The 21,280-nt window shown below is 48.5% G+C and overlaps 1 protein-coding gene across 2 annotated transcripts in view; it reads left to right on the forward strand.

The window, feature by feature from the left end:
- SMYD2 (SET and MYND domain containing 2) overlaps positions 1-17,720 on the forward strand; it is a 57,241-nt gene extending 39,521 nt beyond the window's left edge. For both annotated transcript variants that reach the window (XM_004485170.4, XM_071207736.1), the window contains exons 6-12: positions 2,122-2,189; positions 5,122-5,224; positions 7,577-7,687; positions 8,500-8,620; positions 9,576-9,750; positions 12,293-12,401; positions 14,557-17,720. In XM_004485170.4, the coding sequence (XP_004485227.2) occupies positions 2,122-2,189; positions 5,122-5,224; positions 7,577-7,687; positions 8,500-8,620; positions 9,576-9,750; positions 12,293-12,401; positions 14,557-14,637 (768 nt within the window). In that variant the 3' untranslated portion in view covers positions 14,638-17,720. The remainder of the gene's footprint in view (positions 1-2,121; positions 2,190-5,121; positions 5,225-7,576; positions 7,688-8,499; positions 8,621-9,575; positions 9,751-12,292; positions 12,402-14,556) is intronic.
- The last annotated feature ends 3,560 nt before the right edge of the window (positions 17,721-21,280 follow it).

A 21,280-nucleotide genomic window follows, 5' to 3' on the forward strand; every position in this document is an offset into this window, starting at 1 on the left:
CAGAACTGGCCGGTTGCTCTTGGCTGTAGAGGATGAGACAAAGAAGTAACGGGGCAAGTCCTCTCCCACTCCCACAGTTCATCAGGAGTTGTCTGTACCTAGATCAGTTTTGAAAATTGTCAAATGCTCTCTTTCTGAGAATCTTAGTTATTATGTTATGGGTACCAGACACCAGAGGCATGTCACTATCCATTCTGAGAGTGCATATAGATTATTGAGACACTAGTAAGGTACAGGACACGTAGTTGGTGCTCCAGGAAATGTTATGGAATGAATAAAAATCCCAATTCACTCTCACCTAATGTTGGCGCATGGTCATTGGTTAATGGTTCTGACCGAGAATACAGGTCAGGGTACTTGGAGTTGACTCAGAGTAATACGCTAAAGTCTTCTCCTTAGAAACACCCCACCTGATGGACATGGTTATGGAGAGTGCCCCAGGATGTCAAAGACTGTGCATTATTTTACTAATCCACAGTGCCCTCCCATTTTCCTCGTGTTATGTTGCATTGTAAACACCACAAGTCAAACTCATCATTGCCCTTCTCTGTGTAGCAAGATTTCCACACCTTTGTCCCATTAGTTTTTTTTTTTTTAAAGGAGGTTACCGGGGATTGAACCTGACACCTTGTACATGGGAAGCACGTGCTCAACCACTTGAGCTACATCCACTCCCCTGCCCCGTTAATTTTAAGTAAAACTGACCACACCAATGTTTAGTAGATGAGAAAAAAGTTCTAGTCAAGGAAACTAGGTTTTGCTGTCAGTGTCTAATTTGGATTCTGACTTTCGTTCTGCCATCAACTACTTATATGGCCTTGGATAAGTCACATAACGTTGAGCCTTCCTGAACCTCAACTTCCACATCTGTGAAATGGATCATGTAACACCATATTTATGTCATGGTAATTATACAACACTTAAGCACAGTGCCTGGTCCAGATTAAGTGCCCAGTAGATGCTAGTTTTAAAAAGCCTACCCAGAAAGCGGATGTAGCTCCAGTGGTAGAGCACCTGCTTCCCATGTACAAGGTCCCACGTTCAATCTCCGGTGCCTCCTACAAACAAACAAGCAAAAAACCAGCTCTCATTGGGCAGATGTGGCTCAGCTGAGCGCCTGCCTCCCATGTGTGAGGTCCTGGGTCCAATCCCTGGTACCTTCTAAAAAAAAGAAAAACCTACCCGTTGGCCTGAAATGTACCAAAACGGAAGCGTGGCTCCAGCCCCTGGGATGATCATTCAGCGTGTGTACCTCAGGGACACAGCTGGGAGCCAGCAGGGTCTCACCAGCCGGCCACAGATTGGCGTTGTGACCTCGGGCCAGTGAGCTTGCAGGTATGTGTGATAAACCCCCTCTGAATTGTCTCCCAGGAGACTGTGGTCCTTGACGGCACAGGTGTTGGCCTGTTCCTCTTTCTCCCCACAGTGCCTGGCACTTGAGGATTCTAAATAAATGCGTGGGAAAGGGCTGAATTTATAGAACGATCGAGAATGGAGGGGATGCATGTTTTCCTGTTCAGCCTGCCAGCTCTAAGCTAAGCTTCCAAATGGTGAGGGTGGCCCTTGGTGCTTTCTGATGCGGCGTTTTCTTTTAAAGGATGGCAAAGTGGTTGATTTGCCTAGGAAGTGAAAGGCCAAGTCTCAAGTAGCTTCAGGCCTTCTGGGTCCTTCTGCCTGTCACGGGATGGAAAGCAATTAGATTCGGTATTTATGGGCTTTCGTATTTGCCGCCTCACATGAGATGGGACTGGGTTAAGGGACTCTTTTTTAGTGGGGGAGAATTGAGGACAGCATGATTGGGATTAAGCTGCAGGTGTCCTAATCCTCGTACACACTTGAGTGCATGGAGCCTTTGGGGAGTATCGCTAAAGTAACATTCTTGGGCCACCACGTGTAGGTGGGTAAGTAGGCTAGCTTGAGGGTGCCGTCAACCCCGGCAGTCCTGCTTTTATTTATGGTTAATTCTTGTTCGAATAGAAGGTACCATGGCCAAGGGAAAGGTCTTAAAATCACTAAACCAGAACATCTTCCTAGTTAATTTGTCCAAATTAAAGAAATTATTTCTATCCAGAGGGAAGCTGTAGTTCACTTTTTCCCCTTTCTCCCCCTTTCTCACTGCAGGTTAACTGTAACGGCTTCACAATCGAAGATGAAGAACTTTCTCATTTGGGATCAGCGATATTTCCAGAGTAGGCCAAATTTGACTTCGTTTCCTGTCTTTGTTCTTATTTAACACTAAGTTGATTTTTCTGATTTTCAAATAACCCACCTAACTGCATGTGGCAGACATGAAACTCCGAGTGAATTAAGACACCTTTTTAATTCTGCCAGGTTTCAAAATATTTCCCCTACACTTAAGGAGCGGAAGGTAGTAGTTAAGAGAACAGCTGCTTGTTAAGTCCTGCTAGGCAGAGAGCTGTTATTAAAGAACGTTTTAGAGTGCGCACAGAAGAACAGACTATGCCCTGCTGAGAAATTTGCTTTCTGCATGTCTGTGGTTCTAGAAATCGTTGGGTTTTTAACACTCTAAGTGAAACATTCATTGCCAGCCAAGAATTGGCCATAGGTTTGTGTAGAGAATATACGAGCCGCCTTCCCAGCTCTCCTTTTTGAGAAATACCAGTTCAGAGACATCAGAGTTTGGAAGAAGTAGAGAAAAATTTCAGAGAACTCTGGGATTTGTTTCTCTCCTTCCGGTATACTCAAGCAATTCAGGAACACCCAGCCAGTTGACGAGTGGAGATATTTATAGCTCTGACTTCAGGGATGGCTGCGGAAGGCTTTGCCATTGTCCCTCTGATGGGGTGGGTATTCCAGACTTCTGAAACCAAACCCTCGCCTCACAAGTGGAGCAGAAGAGCTTCCTGCATCCTCTCTGTGACTCAGTACGCGTTATAAGAGGTCACCCCATTCTAGAGACTGGGGGAGCCTTTAGGTGGAAGCCTGTGCAGGGAACGCTGAGCCGTGCATTTGCCTGGGATGAGGCGCTCACCTCGCCTGTGTGTGCTGCTGCCAGGTGCTGGCAGGCAGGATGGGGTCCCGTGAGCAGCTGTCAGAGGCGTGCTTGAAGCAGAGAAACAGAAAAGTTGACTCCCAGATCGTCACTTTGAGGCTCCTGCAGACTGAGTCCTGATAGGAACAGAGTTTTTTGGACAGTCTCCTTGGGGTATTTGCCCTTGGGAAAAGGAAGGAGAACAGGCCGAAGGGCGTGGGGGCCTGTGGAGAGCGCCCACGTGGGCACCGTCAGCACCGAAATGAACCCTGGAGTGGCTCTTGGTATCTTAAAGACTAAAGGGACGGACAGTGATGCTCTTGGAAGTTTTCACCCTTTTCAGGGATTGCCGAGAAAGTAACAGAACCCTGAACAGGCGTTCTTTTAGGTTCTTTTGCCTTACTTCTCCTTGTTTAAAAAAATGTCCGTGAGTCTGTCTAGAAGTGAATGACCTAATACGTCTTCTGCAAGATGACTCCAGCCATCTACTTTTCCTTTCATAAAATTGCCCTTGGGGGAAACGGACTTGGCCCAGTGGTTAGGGCGTCCGTCTACCACATGGGAGGTCCGCGGTTCAAGCCCCGGGCCTCCTTGACCCGTGTGGAGCTGGCCATGCGCAGTGCTGATGCGCGCAAGGAGTGCCGTGCCACGCAAGGGTGTCCCCCCGCGTAGGGGAGCCCCACGCGCAAGGAGTGCGCCCATAAGGAGAGCCACCCAGCGCAAAAGAAAGAGCAGCCTGCCCAGGAATGGCGCCGCCCACACTTCCCATGCTGCTGACAACAACAGAAGCGGACAAAGAAACAAGACGCGGCAAACAGACACCGAGAACAGACAACCCGGGGAGGGGAATTAAATAAATAAATAAATCTTAAAAAAAAAATTGCCCTTGGGAGTGGACGGGGCTCCATGGTTGAGCGCCTACTTTCCCCGTCCCAGGTCCTGGGTTACTCCCGGGTACTTCCTAAAAAAAACAAAAACAAAAACTGCATCGTGGTGCATTTATGCGTTAGATATCCTAGAGCCCGTTTCCCTTTGTCTCCTTTTCCTTGAGGTCGGGTGGGCTGTGGTGCCGGGTAGGGGGGAGCGTGGGCCTTCTCAAGGGCCGGGATGGTGAACGTGCTTCCTGTCGGTCCTGGGCCCAGAGCTAGCCCACCCTCTCTTCAGCCCCTGCAACCCCTCCCTCCGATGTGGCGGCGTTCCTTTCTGAACCCGGGACAGCTCATTCCGAGTCCGGCCGTGCAACCCTGTTGCTTTTTTTTGTATTTTCGGGGCAACCAGAAGAGGGGTTTGGGTCACTGAAGGGTGAGGAAGGTCATTCGGCCCTCCGTGGCTGTTCTGCCTCTGGACGCGGAGGCGCCCACAGGCACGCGAGCCCCAGTTTCTGGGCAGTTTTAATTGGGGGAAGAATCCTCTTGGGCTGAAATCATATCGGCATTGTGATTTCAAAGCCGGCATTTTCAGAGATCAAGCACTTTTTCCCTGTAGTTTAGAAGTTTCTGTTCTTAGAACTTTGACCTTGATATAATCAGAAAGCTCAAAGCACCGCGCATAGGCGAATTCTCTGTCCTCGCTGCCCCTGAAAAGCCGGCAGGCTGAGCAGCAGGAGTGGCGATGTCCCAATTTTCCAGATGAGGAAATTGAGGTACAGAGAGGCCCGCATGGGCTTCTCGGGCCTTTCGGGGGATCACAGCTGTCACTTCGGAACCTGGCGTTTCCCTCGGTGTTCACGGCTCAGCCCCGGAAGAAGACGCATTAGCAGTAGTCCACTCAGGGTAAAAACAGTGGCCTGGAAATGACAACGCATTTGTCTTTTACAGTGTAGAGTGGAGCGGCAATTAGCTGCAGCTCTTGGGTTTTGAGTTTTGCATCTAACAGGGAAGAATTTTAGTGGGTTGGGTTGGTTGGTTGGTTTCAGCTGCTTTTCAATTGTGGATTTCACTCTTCAATATTGATAAAGGTTGAGGTAGTGGATATGATTCTTATAGCAAGCAGAAAACTCCTGGAATGGGGTGGCCAACTTTTAGTTGTGTTTTGTAAATGCCTTGCCAAGATACAGTTCCCCAAGTAGAGTGACCTAAACAGCTTGCCTGCCCCCTTGAGAAACTCGAATGTTCTCTTCTGATTGGCAGTGTTGCATTGATGAATCACAGTTGTTGCCCCAATGTGATCGTGACCTACAAGGGGACCCTGGCAGAAGTAAGAGCGGTACAGGACATCAGCCCGGGAGACGAGGTGAGTGGCCGCAGGGGGCTGTGGCAGTGTGCTTTAGACAGCTGCTTTGCAAGGCCACGCAGAAAATGAGTGCTGGGGCGCTTGGGAATACTGGCTGCAAACGGCTCCAGCAGCTTACCTGTGGGGCCCAAGGTTTGGAAATGTCTGTTCTCCAGGAGGTTAATGACCAGATTTGTGACCCGTTGGCTTGGGGTCCTACCCTTTAGCATTCAGTGTGCACCATTGCCACCTTTGGTCAGGAAGAAACAGGAAAGAATAACTTTAACTGAGCTAAATTTCTAACAATGATTTAGAAAGAAAAGAGCCCGTCTGGTGGACCTTTTTAGAGTCTGTGTATTCCTGTGCTGGACGACTGAGCTCTTTTTTATTAATAGTGAAATTTTGCCTCCCCTCTCCCTAAAAAAGGTCCAAAGCAGTATTATCTAAAAGAGAGAACAAACTGCAGAGCTACAATTCCAAATGACTCATCGGCGTTTTGGGCCGGGATTCCCTTCTCGGAGTGTAATTACGCAGCTGGCCGGTGGTCAGCACTGAGCGGGACAGGAGGCCGCCAGCCCCTAATGCCCACGTGTGGAGGGCGGCCTGGGCCACTGGCCGCACCCCTGCCAGGGCCCAGCCATCTCACCTGGCCGTGCCTCCCTTTGCATTGATTCTGTAATTACCTCCTAAGATGCCTCACCTCAAAAAGGCGGGCACCGTGAATTGTTGTGTGTGCCATTTGTCCTTAAGTAAACAGTGAAGTCCCTAGCTGGGCGCGTGAATTTTTAGGGAATGGAATTACACCTTTTAGATTGAATTCCAGTGCAGTGATTTTTAATGTTATTTTAAGGTGCATGTCTGGATCTTTTGAATCTTAAGTATGCTAAGTGGTTAAGGTTCCGATACCTCTGGAACATGTTAGCTGGTCCATAGTCCAACCGGGGCCTGAAGCCTGCTGCACCGTGCGGACTTTCTACCCTTGGCTAAAGAAGCTACATTCGTCTTGCAGAGGGAATCCCGTTTTTGGTGTCTGGATTTCTGAATGCCGTGGGGCGACTGTCCCCGATGCCCCTTTTGTTAAAACGGGCCATTCGGGCTAGTGGGAAGTGAGTCTCGGGTCCCAGGCATCATGGGGCCAGGTGGACAGGCCAGCAGTTTGTCCCCAGAAGGGCTGGCTGAGAGTCCATCCCTGCAGTGGCCTTTGTCGCCATCTTCTGGGCCCTTCTGTTCATTGCATGCTGCCCAGCAGTGGTCTCAAAGGGAATTCTGCAGCTTCTGGCCTCGGGAGGCAGGGCCAGACTTGCTCCCATTTCTGTTTGCCCCTGAGCTCCCGCCAGTCTAAAACGCAGTGATGCCATAGAAGGCAGGGAAGTCAGTGGCTTGGGGGTCACTTGCCCTTCAGTGGGAGAGGAGCCTGTGCCTCAGGGCGTCGGAACAAGCCTCGAGATCTTCCTATTGCTCTCTGGGTCGGGGCAGGCTTGGCACACCCCGGGCATGCGCTTCTCCCACCCGCCTGCCGGTGCGCGACGTGCCTGGCATGCTGGCGGCTCTGTGGCACCCATCTGTTCCCTCAGCCATTCGCCTGGTCGTGTGGGATGATCAGCAAGTGCCATCCCCGGGAGTGGATAATGGACATTTCAGCACTGATCCCCTCTGTCTTAGTTATCGACCCTCGTTAGAGCAAAACAAGGACGGCCGAACCCCATGAGTCCAAAGGCAAGAGATCCGACTCCCCAGGCTCCCCGGCCCAGCTGGAAGGATGGGGGGCTGGCTGCCTGCTAGGTGAGGTGGCAGCAGACTTGGTGTTCTGGAAGCTGTGGCCGGCATCCGGGCCCCCCAGAGCTGCCGGTGGCCGGCGAGCTGTGTTAGGGAGAAAGGGCAGGCGTGTCGGCGTGGTTTCGTCCTGCTCTCCCCTCGGTCAGGCAGCGGTGGCGGCAGTGAAAGCGCCTGAGCCCTGCCAGGCTGTGAAATGAAAGGAGCTCAGCAAAGGCCAGGCCCGGGCTCGCTCCCGGGACGAACTGCATCTTCGCCCAGCGGAGCCTTTACTCCGACCCACGAGGCAAATGCCTCTGCCGCCAAGACAGGCCTGTGCTTGGTGTCTTCGGGGAGGGCAGGAGGTATGATCCTTTCAACCTCCCGGTTGACTGTCGGGGCTCCCCGAGTCTGTAGGGGAGCTCTGCGCCCCACCACCGGGGCGCCCGGGAGGTGGTTGCCCAGCAGAAGGAGCTCAGTGTGTTAAAGTCAGCAGCGTCTCCCCAGGCTGTGGCCCTCCTGGGGCCCGGGCTGCTGCCAGAAACTGGTGCACGGCCCCAAGAACGGCCAGGGCTGCCTCGACGGTAGTAGACTGAAGCTTCAACTTTTTGGACCACTTAGGTGTTTACCAGCTACATCGACCTCCTATATCCAACCGAAGACAGGAATGACCGGCTCAGAGATTCCTACTTCTTCACCTGTGAGTGCCAGGAGTGCACCACCAAGGACAAGGTGAGCTGACCCGGCAGAGGCACTGCCCGTGCCTCAGCACCTCTCTCAGAAAGACTCCCCATGTGCCTGGGACAGTCAGCAACGGGGATTTTTTGTTTTATTTTATTTTTATTCATTTATTTATCCTGCACGGGCCAGCACTCTGCTCGGGCCAGCTCGCCTTCCCTGGGAGGCCCCGGGAATCGAACCCTGAACCTCTCATATGGTAGACGGGAGCCCAGTCGCTTGAGCCACATCTGCTTCCCTGCCGAGGGTATCTTTAACCCTTTTAACTCACAGAGAAAACCAGCAGGATCCAGCTGGACCAGGTCTCTGCTCAGACCTGCTCCCGGGAGGTGACGGAAGCATTCCTATTCCACCGTGCAATAGAAGAACCTGCCAGATTACTATTTGCAGAGGGGAGAAGGGAGGGAAAAAGCACCTGAGAATAACTTGCAGGCTTTCCAACCTCTTCATCAGAATATCTGGCATTTTCCCTGGCATTGCTCAAATGCTGCTTCTTCAACACCACCCCTCTTTATTCCACTCTCTTGATGATTCCTTGATGTGTGCCCACACCTCTGCTCACAGCAAACATGTTCTAGCTACCTTGCCCAGATAAGGATTAGCTAGGAAAAAGGCATTTTTTCCTCTGTTTTGGGGAAAGATAAAGGGATATTGGATTTCCTTTAGAAGAAAAGATTTCCTCTTGTTCTTGTGTAACCCTAAAAGGCCTCTACCTCTGCATGGGGATATTTACTTTTTGAGAGGTTTCTCCATCAGTGTAGTTTCTCTGGCAGGTAACACCTTGCACCTTTGGACATTTCCCTCAGGATAAAGCCAAGGTGGAAATCCGGAAGCTCAGCGATCCCCCAAAGGCAGAAGCCATCCGAGACATGGTCAGATACGCTCGCAATGTCATCGAGGAGTTCCGGAGGGCCAAGCACTACAAATATATCCTTTACAGCGGCCCACTTTCCATCCTCGCTGGCGAGCGGTGTGGGCAGGTGGGAAGAGGGGAGAGGAGCAGGGTGGGTTCGAGATGCTGAAGAATGTCCCCTGGGGAAAGTGTGTTGCCCACCCATTATATGGCTTCAATCCTATGTTTTACAAAGTCGTGCTTAGGTTATTTCTCCGTATTGACTAGTTTGGCCCAGGGGAAGGGTTTAATTTTGGAAGACTGAATGGAACCACTTTTTGAAGGCTGTCATTTATTAGGTATTTTATGTTGGGCAAGTCATAGTGCCAAGTGCTTTAGTACAGTGATCTCAACGAATTCTCACAAGGCTGGTAACCCTCCTCCCACAGCAGAGGAGAAGCAGCTGGTCAATGACAGGTAAGTGCCCAGGGGTACTCAGCTCACCTTGGCAGGGTCAGGGTTTGCCCCAGCTCCCCTGTCTACCAAATCCCCGTTCTTGACCTCTACAGTAGGTAGCATTTTCCAGGTAGCTGGAACGGGTCTAGAATTATACTCCAGAGGGTAGAGGTAAGAGCAGTGAAAGGAAACTGGAGAAAGGCACTGTGGTTTCTTAGCAAAAGAAGGAACTTGCCCTCGGTGGGGCTTCTTCCTCGAAAAATGCTCTGGCCAAATTGCCCAGGGATTCCTGCGTCAGCCTGGCGGGATTGAGTTCGATGAGCTGATTGAGGATTTGTGATTCTAATCACCATTGCTTCTTTCCGAACTGAGGGCCTGTTCCTGTGGCAAAAATGCTTGAGTTTTAACACTGGAGGTTTTGAGGGTTTTTCCTAAGGAAAAACCAGTTCCTCCTGCTTTTGCCTGCTTTATGGAATTAGCTTTGGGGGGAGGACAGTGTGTCCGGGACGGGTGGTATAGTTGAAATGCCTGCTTGAACCTGCCTGGGGCTGTCTCCTCGCGCCCCGGCCTGTCCTTTCCTTGACGCCGGAGCACCGCCCAGTGAGCTGCTGGAGATCTGCGAGCTCAGCCAGGAGAAGATGAGCTCCATGTTCGAGGACAGTAACGTGTACATGCTGCACATGATGTACCAGGCCATGGGCGTCTGTCTGTACATGCAGGACTGGGAAGGAGCCCTGCGATACGGACAGAAAATCATTAAGCCCTACAGGTGATTGCAGGGGCTGCGCCGTCCGAGGATGGCACTCGATGGCCGCGGACCCCCTTCCCCTGGGGTGCTGGAGCCTGCCTAGCACAACTCTCTCCCCTCTGCACCTCCAGTAGTTCATTCAGCCTAGCATTCAAAAGCCACCGATTCGTGTCTTTTCTAATTCCCCTCCCACCAGTTTAAATGACGCTTACTGATCAGTAATTGGTGGTCTTGAAAACTCTCCTTCACCAACGTGACCGTCATCATCCCCCTTCTGCTCTTTCAGATCGCAGCCCCACTTTGCAAAGTTGGGAAACCCTGAGGCCAAGCAGGTTGGGTTGGGTTATTTACTGTCTCCCTTAAGGGTGGGATAAAACAACTCGGGTTTTACGTTCTATTAACAATGACTGCTAGCCACACAGAAGTTTCTGGAACAAGAGGGTGATTAAACCTTAGAGTGGGGGAGGAAGGAAGACCGGGGAGCCTCCAGTCATCTGCCTGGCCACGGCCATCCCCGCCCAGCTCACCTCCCTGGGCGGCTTGTCAATGGCGTTTACAGGGTTTGCCTGAGACCACGTGGATCCCAATCTCTGGGCCCGAGACCTGGAAATCCGTGTGTTCAAGAAGCACCCCAGGTTGCCCAAGAATTTGAGACTCCCAGGGTAGCCCTTCAAGTGACGTTCCTTTCTGGTCTGAATCTCCACCGCTCCTTCCCCCACGTCGCCCTTACTATCCAGCAGGGGGCGCTGAGCCCCAGGGGACGCCAGCTCCTAAAATCTCTTGGAAACAATTCAGCTCCCGGGTCAGAAGCCTTCCCTTCCCAGGGGGCGCGGAAGGAAGTCCTCGGGTCTCTTGCGCACTTCCGCCTCGGGGCTGATCTCCAGCAGGGCCTGGCTGGGCTGGTGGGTGAGCCCGTGGGGAGGCCTGCTCTGGGGCCTGAGGTTCCAGGTCACCTCCAGGCAGCATGGCTGCCTCCTGCCCAGGACCACAGCGGGAGCTTTGCTCTTTTGGTTTTTTTTGTTGTTGTTGTTGTTGTTTTAATTTTATTTTATTCATTTTTTAAAAAAATATTACATTCAAAAAATATGAGGTCCCCATTCACCCCCACTGTCCCCACCCCACCACTCCCCCCACAGCAACACTCTCCCCCATCATCATGACACATCCATTGCATCTGGTGAGTACATCCATTGCATCTGGTGAGTACATCTCTGGGCATCGCTGCATCCCATGGCCTGTGGTCCACACCATAGCCCACACTCTCCCACGTTCCATTCAGTGGGCCCTGGGAGGACATACAATGTCCGGCAATTGTCCCTGCAGCACCACCCAGGACAACTCCAAGTCCTGAAAATGCCTCCACATCTCATCTCTTCCTCCCATTCCCCGCACCCAGCAGCCACCATGGCCACTTTTTCCACACCAATGCCACATTTTCTCGATTATTAACCACAATAGTTCATGAATAGAATATCATTAAGTCCATTCTAATCCTTACTGTCTTCCTCCTTCCTGTCGACCTTGGCTTGGTTGTGTCCATTGCACCTCTATGTCAAGAGTGGGCTTAGATTCCACATGGATACTGGATGCAATCCTCCTGCTTTCAGTTATAGGCACTCTAGGCCCCATGGTGTGGTGGTTGACATTCTTCAACTCCATGTTAGCTGAGTGGGGTAAGTCCAATAAATCAGAGTGTAGGAGCTGAAGTCTGTTGAGGCTCAGGGCCTGGCTATCATATTGTCAGTCCAGAGATTCAAATCCCCTAGATATATCTTAAACCCCAGCACCAACAACAATTCCAGTAAAGTAGCATTAAAGGCTTGTGAAAAGAAATCCCATCTGAGTCCAGCTCCATCACGCAGAAACACCAGCTCTGAAGAAGGGCCGACTGACATGGCAGTGAACTCCATCTGCCATGACCATGGAGCTTTGCTCTTTTGGACAGGCTTTCTGTTTAGCGAGGCGAGAGCAGCCTAACTCTAAACAGCCCTGCAGGCACACACAGGGGCGAGGGGCTGCCTCCTGGGCTTTGCTCCTAGCAGCCTTCAGTTACACCAGGGAGAGAGCACCTGCTGTATATCAAGCCCTCTTCTGGACAACAGGGAGCTTGTCGTTTTGCTGACCCAGCTGCTATACCGTGGACTGTGGCAGACAGCGGGGCTCTTGAACCACGTGGGTGTGTGTGTCTGCTGTCCGATGTGAGGTGTGGACTTAATTGCTAAGCTCATGAACGAGCAATTTACTTGAAAAGATGTTTGCCCAGCTCCCGGGGCCTTGCCTTGGCTACACCTGAAATAGAAATATCTGGCCTCGTGTTGAATTTACAGATGTTTTTGCATGGGATTTCTCCAGTAGTTTCTGTGTAGCTTTTCAGAAACACGTGGACCGCATTGAAACGGAGTTGCTCTGTGAGGGCCAGGTAGCGGTGGACCCTCCGGGCCGTGCCCCCCAGCGAGTTTGGCGAAGGCTGCTGCCCTGGAGAGTTCCCAGGCTTCCTGCGCCGGGCCTGTGGGCTGCTCTGCAAGCTTTGACGAGATTGCCTTGTTTTTCTCTCTTCTTCCAGTAACCATTATCCTTTGTACTCTCTCAACGTGGCCTCCATGTGGCTGAAGCTAGGAAGGTTGTACATGGGCCTGGAAAACAAAGCTGCAGGAGAGCGAGCCCTGAAGAAGGTATGTCTCAGGCCCTGAGGTTAGGATTGCCCGAGCAGGGACAGCCTTCCTCGCGTTCTTCCTTCATGCCAGACAGTTCTGAGTGGATAATTACCAGCTCGTGACCCTCCCTCCGGCCCGAGGAGCCTGAGGAGATAGGATGAGCAGGTGAGGGTGGAGAAGTGACAACAGGCCCAGCTCTGTCATCAGGGGGCATGGGGTGTGCCCTGGAAGTACCAGGAAGGCCTGGAAGTACCCTGAGGCCACTGGCTGGGCCCAGAGACCTTGCAGAGGAAATCCTCCAGTTTCTGTCCTTTAGAGTGTATGGATTGGCGATGCCCCACTGTCGTGATGTCGAGCGGGTTAGAGATAGGTGTGCTCTTTATTAGGATTGTGCATTTGCCGTTTCTAAATGCACTGGTCATCATCCTGGTTCGTTGAGTGTCCATTCTATGCCAGCACCCTCACGTGTCTTCGCATTCTTAGAAAAGAGATCTTAGGTTTTTCTGGTGAGGAAATCGAGGCTCAGAAAGGTGAGTTACTCAACAGCTGAGGCAGGCTGACTGGCCTTAATTCAAGCCGGGGTCTTTATCAGTTCAAAGCCCCAGCCCTCCCCGCCCGCGCGCGGAGGCTTAAACACACCAGAAACCAAGAAGACGAGCAGATGCCCCCACAGTACCTGAGCTGCCCCGTGCGAGGGGACGAGCCCCATCTTGGGGCGTTTTTCTCACCATTGAGTATTCGTTCTCCGCTGCTCCCTGCGTGGAAGGTAACGGTTCACAAAATGTCATTTTTGGGACAATCTACTTAGATACTTTCATAAGAGAATGCTTCTAAGTGCCGAGGCCTCGTCCTCCAGTTCCCCAGAGCTTCCCAGGAGGCTGTCCGGGAAGGAGAGTGCAAGGCCCCGCATCCCGAATCCCAAACGCCGGGGGCGCGGCCCAGCCAGGTGACGAGTACGTGCTGATTTTCAGCTTTCAACCTGTGGAGTTTTTTCTCCTAAGATAACATTTATTGCCTTAATGAAGGAAAAGGAAAATGAACCCGTTAGGTTCTCCCTGCAGCCTTTTCTTCTCTAAAATGGCAACGTGCTCGGAAGCAATTAAATGAAAGATCGAAGGACAGAAGAGGTGCGAGGAAAGAGCGTGGGTCTTGATGCAGAGGGCAACGGGAGACAGGAGAGGGGAGCGTGACTTAAACCAGCACAACCTGCGGCCGGTCAGCCCCATGGCCTGCCTTCCGGTGGTCTGAGACCTAAGAGGAGAATGGCGTAATAGAAAGAAAGGAATACCCTTCATAGTCACGGGCTGTCAAAAATCCCAGTCGAGGGAGTAATTTAATTTTTGTCTGTTAGTAATATAATTGAATACAAAAGAGCAAAATTTTTATAGATCCCATTTGATGTATGCTTCCTTTATGCCAGGCACTATTCTCAATGTTTGTGTATGAACAACCCTGAGAAATAGGTATTATTCCCATTTTACATTTGCAGTACATAAGGCACAGAGTGGTTAAGTAAATTGCCCAAGGTCACACAGCTAGGAAGTGATGGATCTCCTAGAAACTCTACAACTTTTATATTGCCTCACTAAAAAGAAGGCTTATTAAATATTATATATTCTCGGTGTACCCCAAAATGAAACCTGCAACTATTTTAAAGGTTTTTAGGATATGTGTTAGGAGGAAATGTACTTTTTGAAAGGGAAAAGTGGGTTTTTTTCTTACAATTTAGTAATCTAAACTAAAACCAAAATAGGCTTGCTGTAGCGCTCACCGTGGACTTTTCTGTTCCATAGCTTGTATCCTTCTATTGAGCACTCCCTGTTTTCTTGGCTGAGCATCGCCCAAGAATGCTGGCCTAATGGGTTTTTAAACACTGCACTGTCTAGATTGTTAGGGCCGAGGAATATCATGGCATCATTTTATCGACGCCCATTTCGCCGGCTACTCTCTGGACATTTTTGCAGAATGTCGTACTCCCAGGGAGAGGCTGGATGCCCCGCTGGTTACCAGATAGTGGGGCTCACTTCTTAAAAAGCCAGACCCCGTGGAGAACAGAGGCGCCAACAGCCAGCTGGCGTCCCGTGCCTGGGAGCAGAGAAGTCCCGGTGCCTTCAGGTAGCCGGCCACGCGGGGCGGCCGCAGCCTCTCACCCCTCTCGCCTCTCTCCCCGCAGGCCCTCGCCATCATGGAAGTAGCTCACGGCAAAGACCATCCCTACGTTTCTGAGATCAGGCAGGAAATCGAGAGCCACTGAAACTAGGCAACATTTATTTAAACCCTAGCAGAGCCGCCTTAACGAAGCTGACGCCGTCCCCTCTTACCCCATCACGCCAGCATCGCTGTACACTCTCGGGAGTGAAAAACCTGCCCTGACTTCCAGCTCGCGCATTGCTTCCGTGGAGATCGGTCTCGATCGTTAACCTTAAGAGCCAGTTAAAATTGGAATGCCCTTTTTTCCCCTCAGAGATCCTGATAATGGCATGGTTTCAGTTAATATAAATTCTACCCTGGACAGAGCAAACTTTTTAAAAAATGCAATTGTTCTCCCCCTCCCGCCGCGACTGCCGTGTTTTCGTAGCTCGAGTTTCAAAAAAATGCAGCTCTTCTTCCCTTCGTGCCTGTTGTACTGTTCTGGACAACTCTGAATGATGAACGAGAATAAACACGCTCCTGGTATCCGAGGCCTGCGTTGTGTTCTGTCTGCGGGGAGGATTTCCCAGGCAGTGGCGGGAGCCCCGCTCCGGGGCCGCGTGGATCAGCCACCCCAGGTCCCCAGCCTGCAGGTTCTTTCACGTACAGGCCTGGGGAGGAAGGACACCAAAAGGACGGTCGTCGAAGTGAAGAAGGAGCAAGTGACTGCCCGGGACGGAGCCGTGCCCTTAATTCTCCCGTCTAGCGCCTCGTGTGCCCTGAACGTTGGAGGGCACGTGGTGCGTGCTTCCGGGGCATTCTTATTTCCCAGCCCGTCTGCAAGTCCGTGTGCTTGCTCTCGTCCCGTTGGTGGTGCTGGGCAGTGTTCTTGTCTGGAAGGGCTCCAGGGCTTGGGAGAAGGCAGAGCGACAGCATTCCTTAGCCGGCTGTGGGGCTGAGCAAGCCCCACGCTCTCCCCAGATGGCCGGCAGGCATGCAGCTCTTTGCACGGCCCGGTGGCAGCACCCTCAGGAATTGTGTTTGTTAGCAACCCCTGCCGAGAACACAACACACCCGGAGCTCCTGAGAAAGGACGTTTCTTTGGGGGCAATTCTCAGAGGCGGGAGCGAGCAACTTCCCCCATTATTTAATAACTAGAGGCGGTTGGAGTTCGCACAGCAGTTCTCTTAACTTTTCGTGATCTGGAAACAGCTTGAACAGCTGTAAATCTGTACGTTGTCCTTCCTCCTCCACACGCACGCTCACGCCTCTCGTGCGTAGCCCGCTGCTCACGGTGGGATTTAACTGAGAGCACATGCCCTTGTCCAGAGGGCCAGCAGGTGGAATCCCCTACTGTATGAGAAGCCCTGTGTAAATCTAGTACCTAAAGGAGGGGACGCGTGAACCCGGCGCGGAACCAGTGGTGGGATCTCCTGTGGTGCGAAGCCTAACGGCAGCTTAGCCTCCCTTCTCTGTACGTTTTATAAAAAGGTCAAAGCAATACGTTCTCACAAGAAATATGAATACAAGCATATATGAAAAACTGATGACAGTTCCACTCCCCAGAGGTAACCATGATAAACACTTGGCTTTATGGGATCTCAGTTTTTTTCCACACCTGTATAATGTACATAAATCAATATTAAAAAAAACAGAAGTTGGATGATCCTGGCATTACTTTGTAATCCTCCTCTCTGACTTCATTTCAACGTTTAGACGTTTGTCGCATTCTTTTTAAGGCAGAATACTGCATTGAATACACGTCACAACTTGCTCAGCCATTCTGCTGTTTAAGGACACGCAGTGTTTTTCCATTTGGTTACAAGGCTGCAATGATCTTAGACAACTTTGCTTACGTGTGGTAGCATATTTTGGGGTAGATTTCCTAAAATAAGTAGAATTTCAGGGTCAAATAGTGGGGACTTTTAAAAAAATTAGATCTACCCACTTCCATTTTAAAAACGACATCAGGTACCAATAGGATGTAGTAGTATTCATTGTCCTTCACCCTCATCCCACTCTGTTATGATTTCTTAAAAACTTGCCAGTCTTATGTATGAAAGAATATTTTATATCCTTTTCTTTGTTAGTGAGGTTGGGTACTTTTTCATTTGTTGAGGATTTATTGTATTTCTTCTGGCAACTACCTATTTTACTGTTTGTGTCTTTCAGAATTTTTTTTTTTAGGAGGTACCGGGGATTGAACCCATGACCTCATACAAGCAAAGCAGGTGCTTAACCACTGAGCTACATCTGTTCCCCAATGAGTTGGTTTTTTCGTTTGTTCATTTTAGGAGGTACCGGGGATCAAACCTGGGACCTCATACATGGGTTGCAGGTGCTCAATTGCTTGAGCTACATCCACTCCCCTCATAATAATTTATAGGAACTCAGTATACATTGGGGTATTAGCTCTTTGCCAAGTATTGAAAATAATTTTTCTTTTCATCCATACCAAGGCAGATTGTTTTAAGTGAAAAAAAGTTACAGCTTTTTAATATAAATCTTTGCTCTACCTGGAGTTTTTTTGTTTACTGGTAAGGGATACAGTTGTGGTATTTACTAAATTTTAATTTTCAAAATTGCCAGCCACTTATACCAGCATCATTTGTTAAATAACTTATTTCTCCCCGCTGACTTGACATGCTACCAGTATCATGCCCATAAGACGTGGGTATATTTTTCCTCTAGTTTCATTCCCTTAATCTATTCCTGTTCCAGTAAAATACTTATTACTGTTGTACTACAAAACTTTTATTATCTAATAGGACTGATTCTTCTGTGTTCCATTCTGATTTTTTTCTCATCATTCTTCCATGTTTAAACCAAATTAACATTAGAATCATTTCAATTAGTAGTCTCTTGGCTCTTCTCCACCTACTCCACAAAAATCCTGATGTGTTTTTTATTAGAATTGTGTTGGATTCTGTGACTTAAAGAGAACTGACTTTGTCACAGTATGAGTTTCCCTGTCCAAGTATGTGGCAAGTTTATCAATTTATCTAACTCATTAAGGGTTTAATTATGTTTCCACAGGTCTGACATATTCTTAAGTCTTAGATTTCCTGTTTTGTAACTATCATGAATAGGCTGTTTTCTTCTGGTATGTTTCTTAACTGGTTAAGTCTGGTGAGTTTTTCCCATTGAATTTTATTAAAGAAAAACTGTAAAATCACCTAAAAGAGATATGTTTAATCCTGTTATTGTCATTTTATTGCATATTTGTATGTGTTTATATATGTATGTTTTTCTTGTTGCAGTTTCTTATATTTATCTTTTATTTTTGGGGGGGGGGGCGGTGCGGTTTTTTTTCTTTTCTTTTTTTCCAGTTTTCTTCCTAATCCGTGATAATAGTCTATTTGGTGATAAATAGGTCTTCTAGTGGTTACCATTATATCTCTAAATGATATAAAAAATTATCCTTTTCCAAATCTCTCCTTTTTCCATTTATCCACCAAAGAAATACAGGCACACCTCATTTTATTGCACTTCACGTTATTGTGCTTTGCAGATGATACGTTGTTTACAGATGGAAAGTTTGTGGCAGCTCTGCATCGAGCCAATCTGTCAGTACCGTTTTCCCAAGAGCATGCGCTCACTTCGTATCTCTGTGTCACATTTTGGTAAGTCTCACAATATTTCAGACTTTTTCATTATTATATCTGTTATGGTGATCTGTGATCTGTTATTACTATTGTAATGGTCTGGGGACACCACGAACCGTGCCCATATAAGACGGCAGACTTATGGGTAAGTATTGCATGGGTTCTGCCTGTTCCACCAACCGGCTGTTCCCATCTCTCTCCCTCAACTCGGGCCTTCCTATTCCGAGACAATATTGAAGTTAGGCCTGCAAGTGTTCGACTGACAGGAGGAGTCCTGTGTCCCTTGTTTTAATTAAAGGCTAGAAACGATTAAGCTCAGTGAGGATGGAATGTCTAAAGCTGAGACGGGCTGAAACCTCAGTCTCCTGTGCCAAACAGCCAAGTCGTGAATGCAGAGGCAAAGTTCTTGAAGGCAATTAAAGGCGCTACTCCAGGAAAACATGACTGATAAGAAACCAGAACAGCCTTATTGCTGATATGGAGAAAGTAGTAGTGGTCTGGATAGAAGATCAAACTAGTCACAACATTCCCTTAAACCAAACCCTAATCCAGAGCAAGGTCCCTAGTTCTTTCCAATTCAATGAAGGCTGAGAAAGGTGAGGAAGCTGCAGAAGAAAAGTGTGAAGTTCATGAGGTTTAAGGAAAGAAACCATAACGTAAAAGTGCACGGTGAAGCAGCAAGTGCTCCTGTAGAAGCTGCAGCGCCAGTTATCCAGAAGATCTAGCTAAGATAAATGATGTGGCTTAATAACAATTTTCAGTGCAGACGAAAGCCTTCTGTTGGAAGATGCCATCTAGGACTTTCATAGCTAGGGAGCAGTCAGTGCCTCGCTTCAAAGCTTCGAAGGACAGGCTGCCTCTCTTGTTAGGGGCTACTGCAGCTGGTGACTCTAAGTTGAAGCCAATGTGATATACCATTCTGAAAATCTTAGGTCCCTTAGGAATTATGCTAAATCTACTCTGCCTGTGCTCTGTAAATGGATAAACAGAGCCTGGATGACAGCACATTTGTTTACAACATGGTTGACTGAATATTTTAAGCCCACTGTGGAGACCTGCCATGCAGGAAAAAAAAGATCCTTCTTAAATATTTACTGCTCATTGACAATGCACCTGCTCACCACCCAAGAGCTCTGTGGAGACTGACAAGATTAATGTTGTTTTCATGCCTACTGACACAACACCCATTCTGCAGCCCATGGATCCAGAAGTCCTTTTGACTTTCAAGTCTTATTATTTAAGAAATACATTTCATAAACCTATCACTGCCATAGCACTTCCGTCTTTGGATCTGGGCAATCAATTGAAAACCTTCTGGGAAGGATTCACTATTCTAGATGCCATTGAGAACATGCACGATTCATGGGAGGAGGTCAAAATAGCAGTATTCACAGGAGTATGGAAGAAGTTGATTCCAACCCTTATGGATAACATGACGGGTTGGTTCAAGGCTTCCGTGGAGGAAGTAACTGCAGATATGGTGGAAACAGCATGAGAACTAGAATTAGAAGCGGAGCCTGCAGGTGTGACTTGAGTTGCTGCAAGCTCATGACAAAACTTGAGACTGTAACTGGATTGATTCCTTCTTATGGATGAACAAAGACAGTGGTTTCTTGAGATGGAATCTACTAATGGAGAAGATGCTGTGAACGTTGTTGAAATGACAGATATTTTACATAAACTTAGCTGATAAAGCAGCAGCAGGGTTTAGGAGGATTGACTCCAATGGAAAGAAAAGTTCTGCTGTGGATAAAATGCTATAAAACTGCAACACATGCTACAGAAAAATCTTCCATAAGAGGAAGAGTCAGTTGATGTGGCAAACTTCATTGTCATCTTATTTTAATAAGTTGCCACAGCCACACCAACCTTCGGCACCCATCACCTTGATCAGCCAGCCGCCATCAGCACTGAGGCAAGACCTTCCACCGGCAAAAAGATTACGACTCACTACAGGCTCATTAGTTAGCATTTTTTATCAATAAGGTATTTTTTCATTAAGGTCTGTACATTTTATTCTAGACATAATGCTGTTGCACACTTAATAAACCACAGTATAGTGTACACATAACTTTTATATGCATTGGGCAACCAAAAAAATTTGTGTGACTCACTTTATGGCAGTATTTGCTTTGACGTAGGCTGGGACTGAACCTGCAATCTCTCTGAGGTATGCCTGTCTATTCACATGTGTCTTCATGATAGCAGACTTGCCAAATCCCAGGACTCCGTATGGCAAGCTCATTGTGGACTCCGTCTAAGCCTGTAAATTGGGTCTATTAACAGCTCTGGAACAATCAATTAGTGTATGTAGTCTCTTGCCATTCTACCTAAATCTCTCTTCATTTTCATGGACATATTTTGCCTATTACCTATTTTCTTACATAGTATTGCTTTGAAGAATTGTTTTGTTGCCACAGTCACCGTAAGAATGGAATTATTTATGTGTTTGATTAAATTTGGTTGCCACATCCTTTTACCCCCAAAGCAGCTTACAGTACTTTCATTTTCATGATGTGAACCAAGTGGGGACCTCTGATAGGTGAATGACCCCTTTGGGAACGACTATTAAAAACTTCTGAGAGCAGGTGTAGCTCAGTGGTTTGAGGACCTGCTTCCCATGTACAAGTTCTGGGATTCAATCTCCTAAAAACAAAATAAAACTACTTTCTGATGCAGCGGTAGGGATTGTGACTGGGTTACTCACAGAAACTGGTATATTGCCCTGCTCCTTTTGAAAGACACATCAAGTGTCTACCCTCATTATGAGGGGTTCATTGTGTGTGTGTTTTGGTGGTTGGCTGAAAACCTGGGACAGGGCAGTCACTTTAAAACCAAGATGTGAGCTGAAAGACAAAACAAGAATTTTGGGTCTTCTGTAGCAGTCTGGGTGCCTCCCTTTTCCAGGTCACCAGTTTGAGATCTGGTTAAAACATCTTGGGGGGAGGTGGAAGGCTTTGTAGCTTAATAGACGTGTTTATCATTGCATTTTTCAGAAAGGCCCGTTTCTCTGTATTCTTTACTCCATTTGCCTAGTGAGCATGCACCTTTTTCAGATTTAACAATGACAACTTTGGGAAAGTCAAACTAAATCTTCATTGTGCTCAAATTATGAAGGAATAAAAAGGAGGTAGAAATGGACCTTAAAAAAATGAGAGAGCA

Source organism: Dasypus novemcinctus, chromosome 13 (genome assembly GCF_030445035.2).
Source record: "Dasypus novemcinctus isolate mDasNov1 chromosome 13, mDasNov1.1.hap2, whole genome shotgun sequence".
In the NCBI taxonomy this organism is placed as follows: Eukaryota; Metazoa; Chordata; class Mammalia; order Cingulata; family Dasypodidae; genus Dasypus; species Dasypus novemcinctus.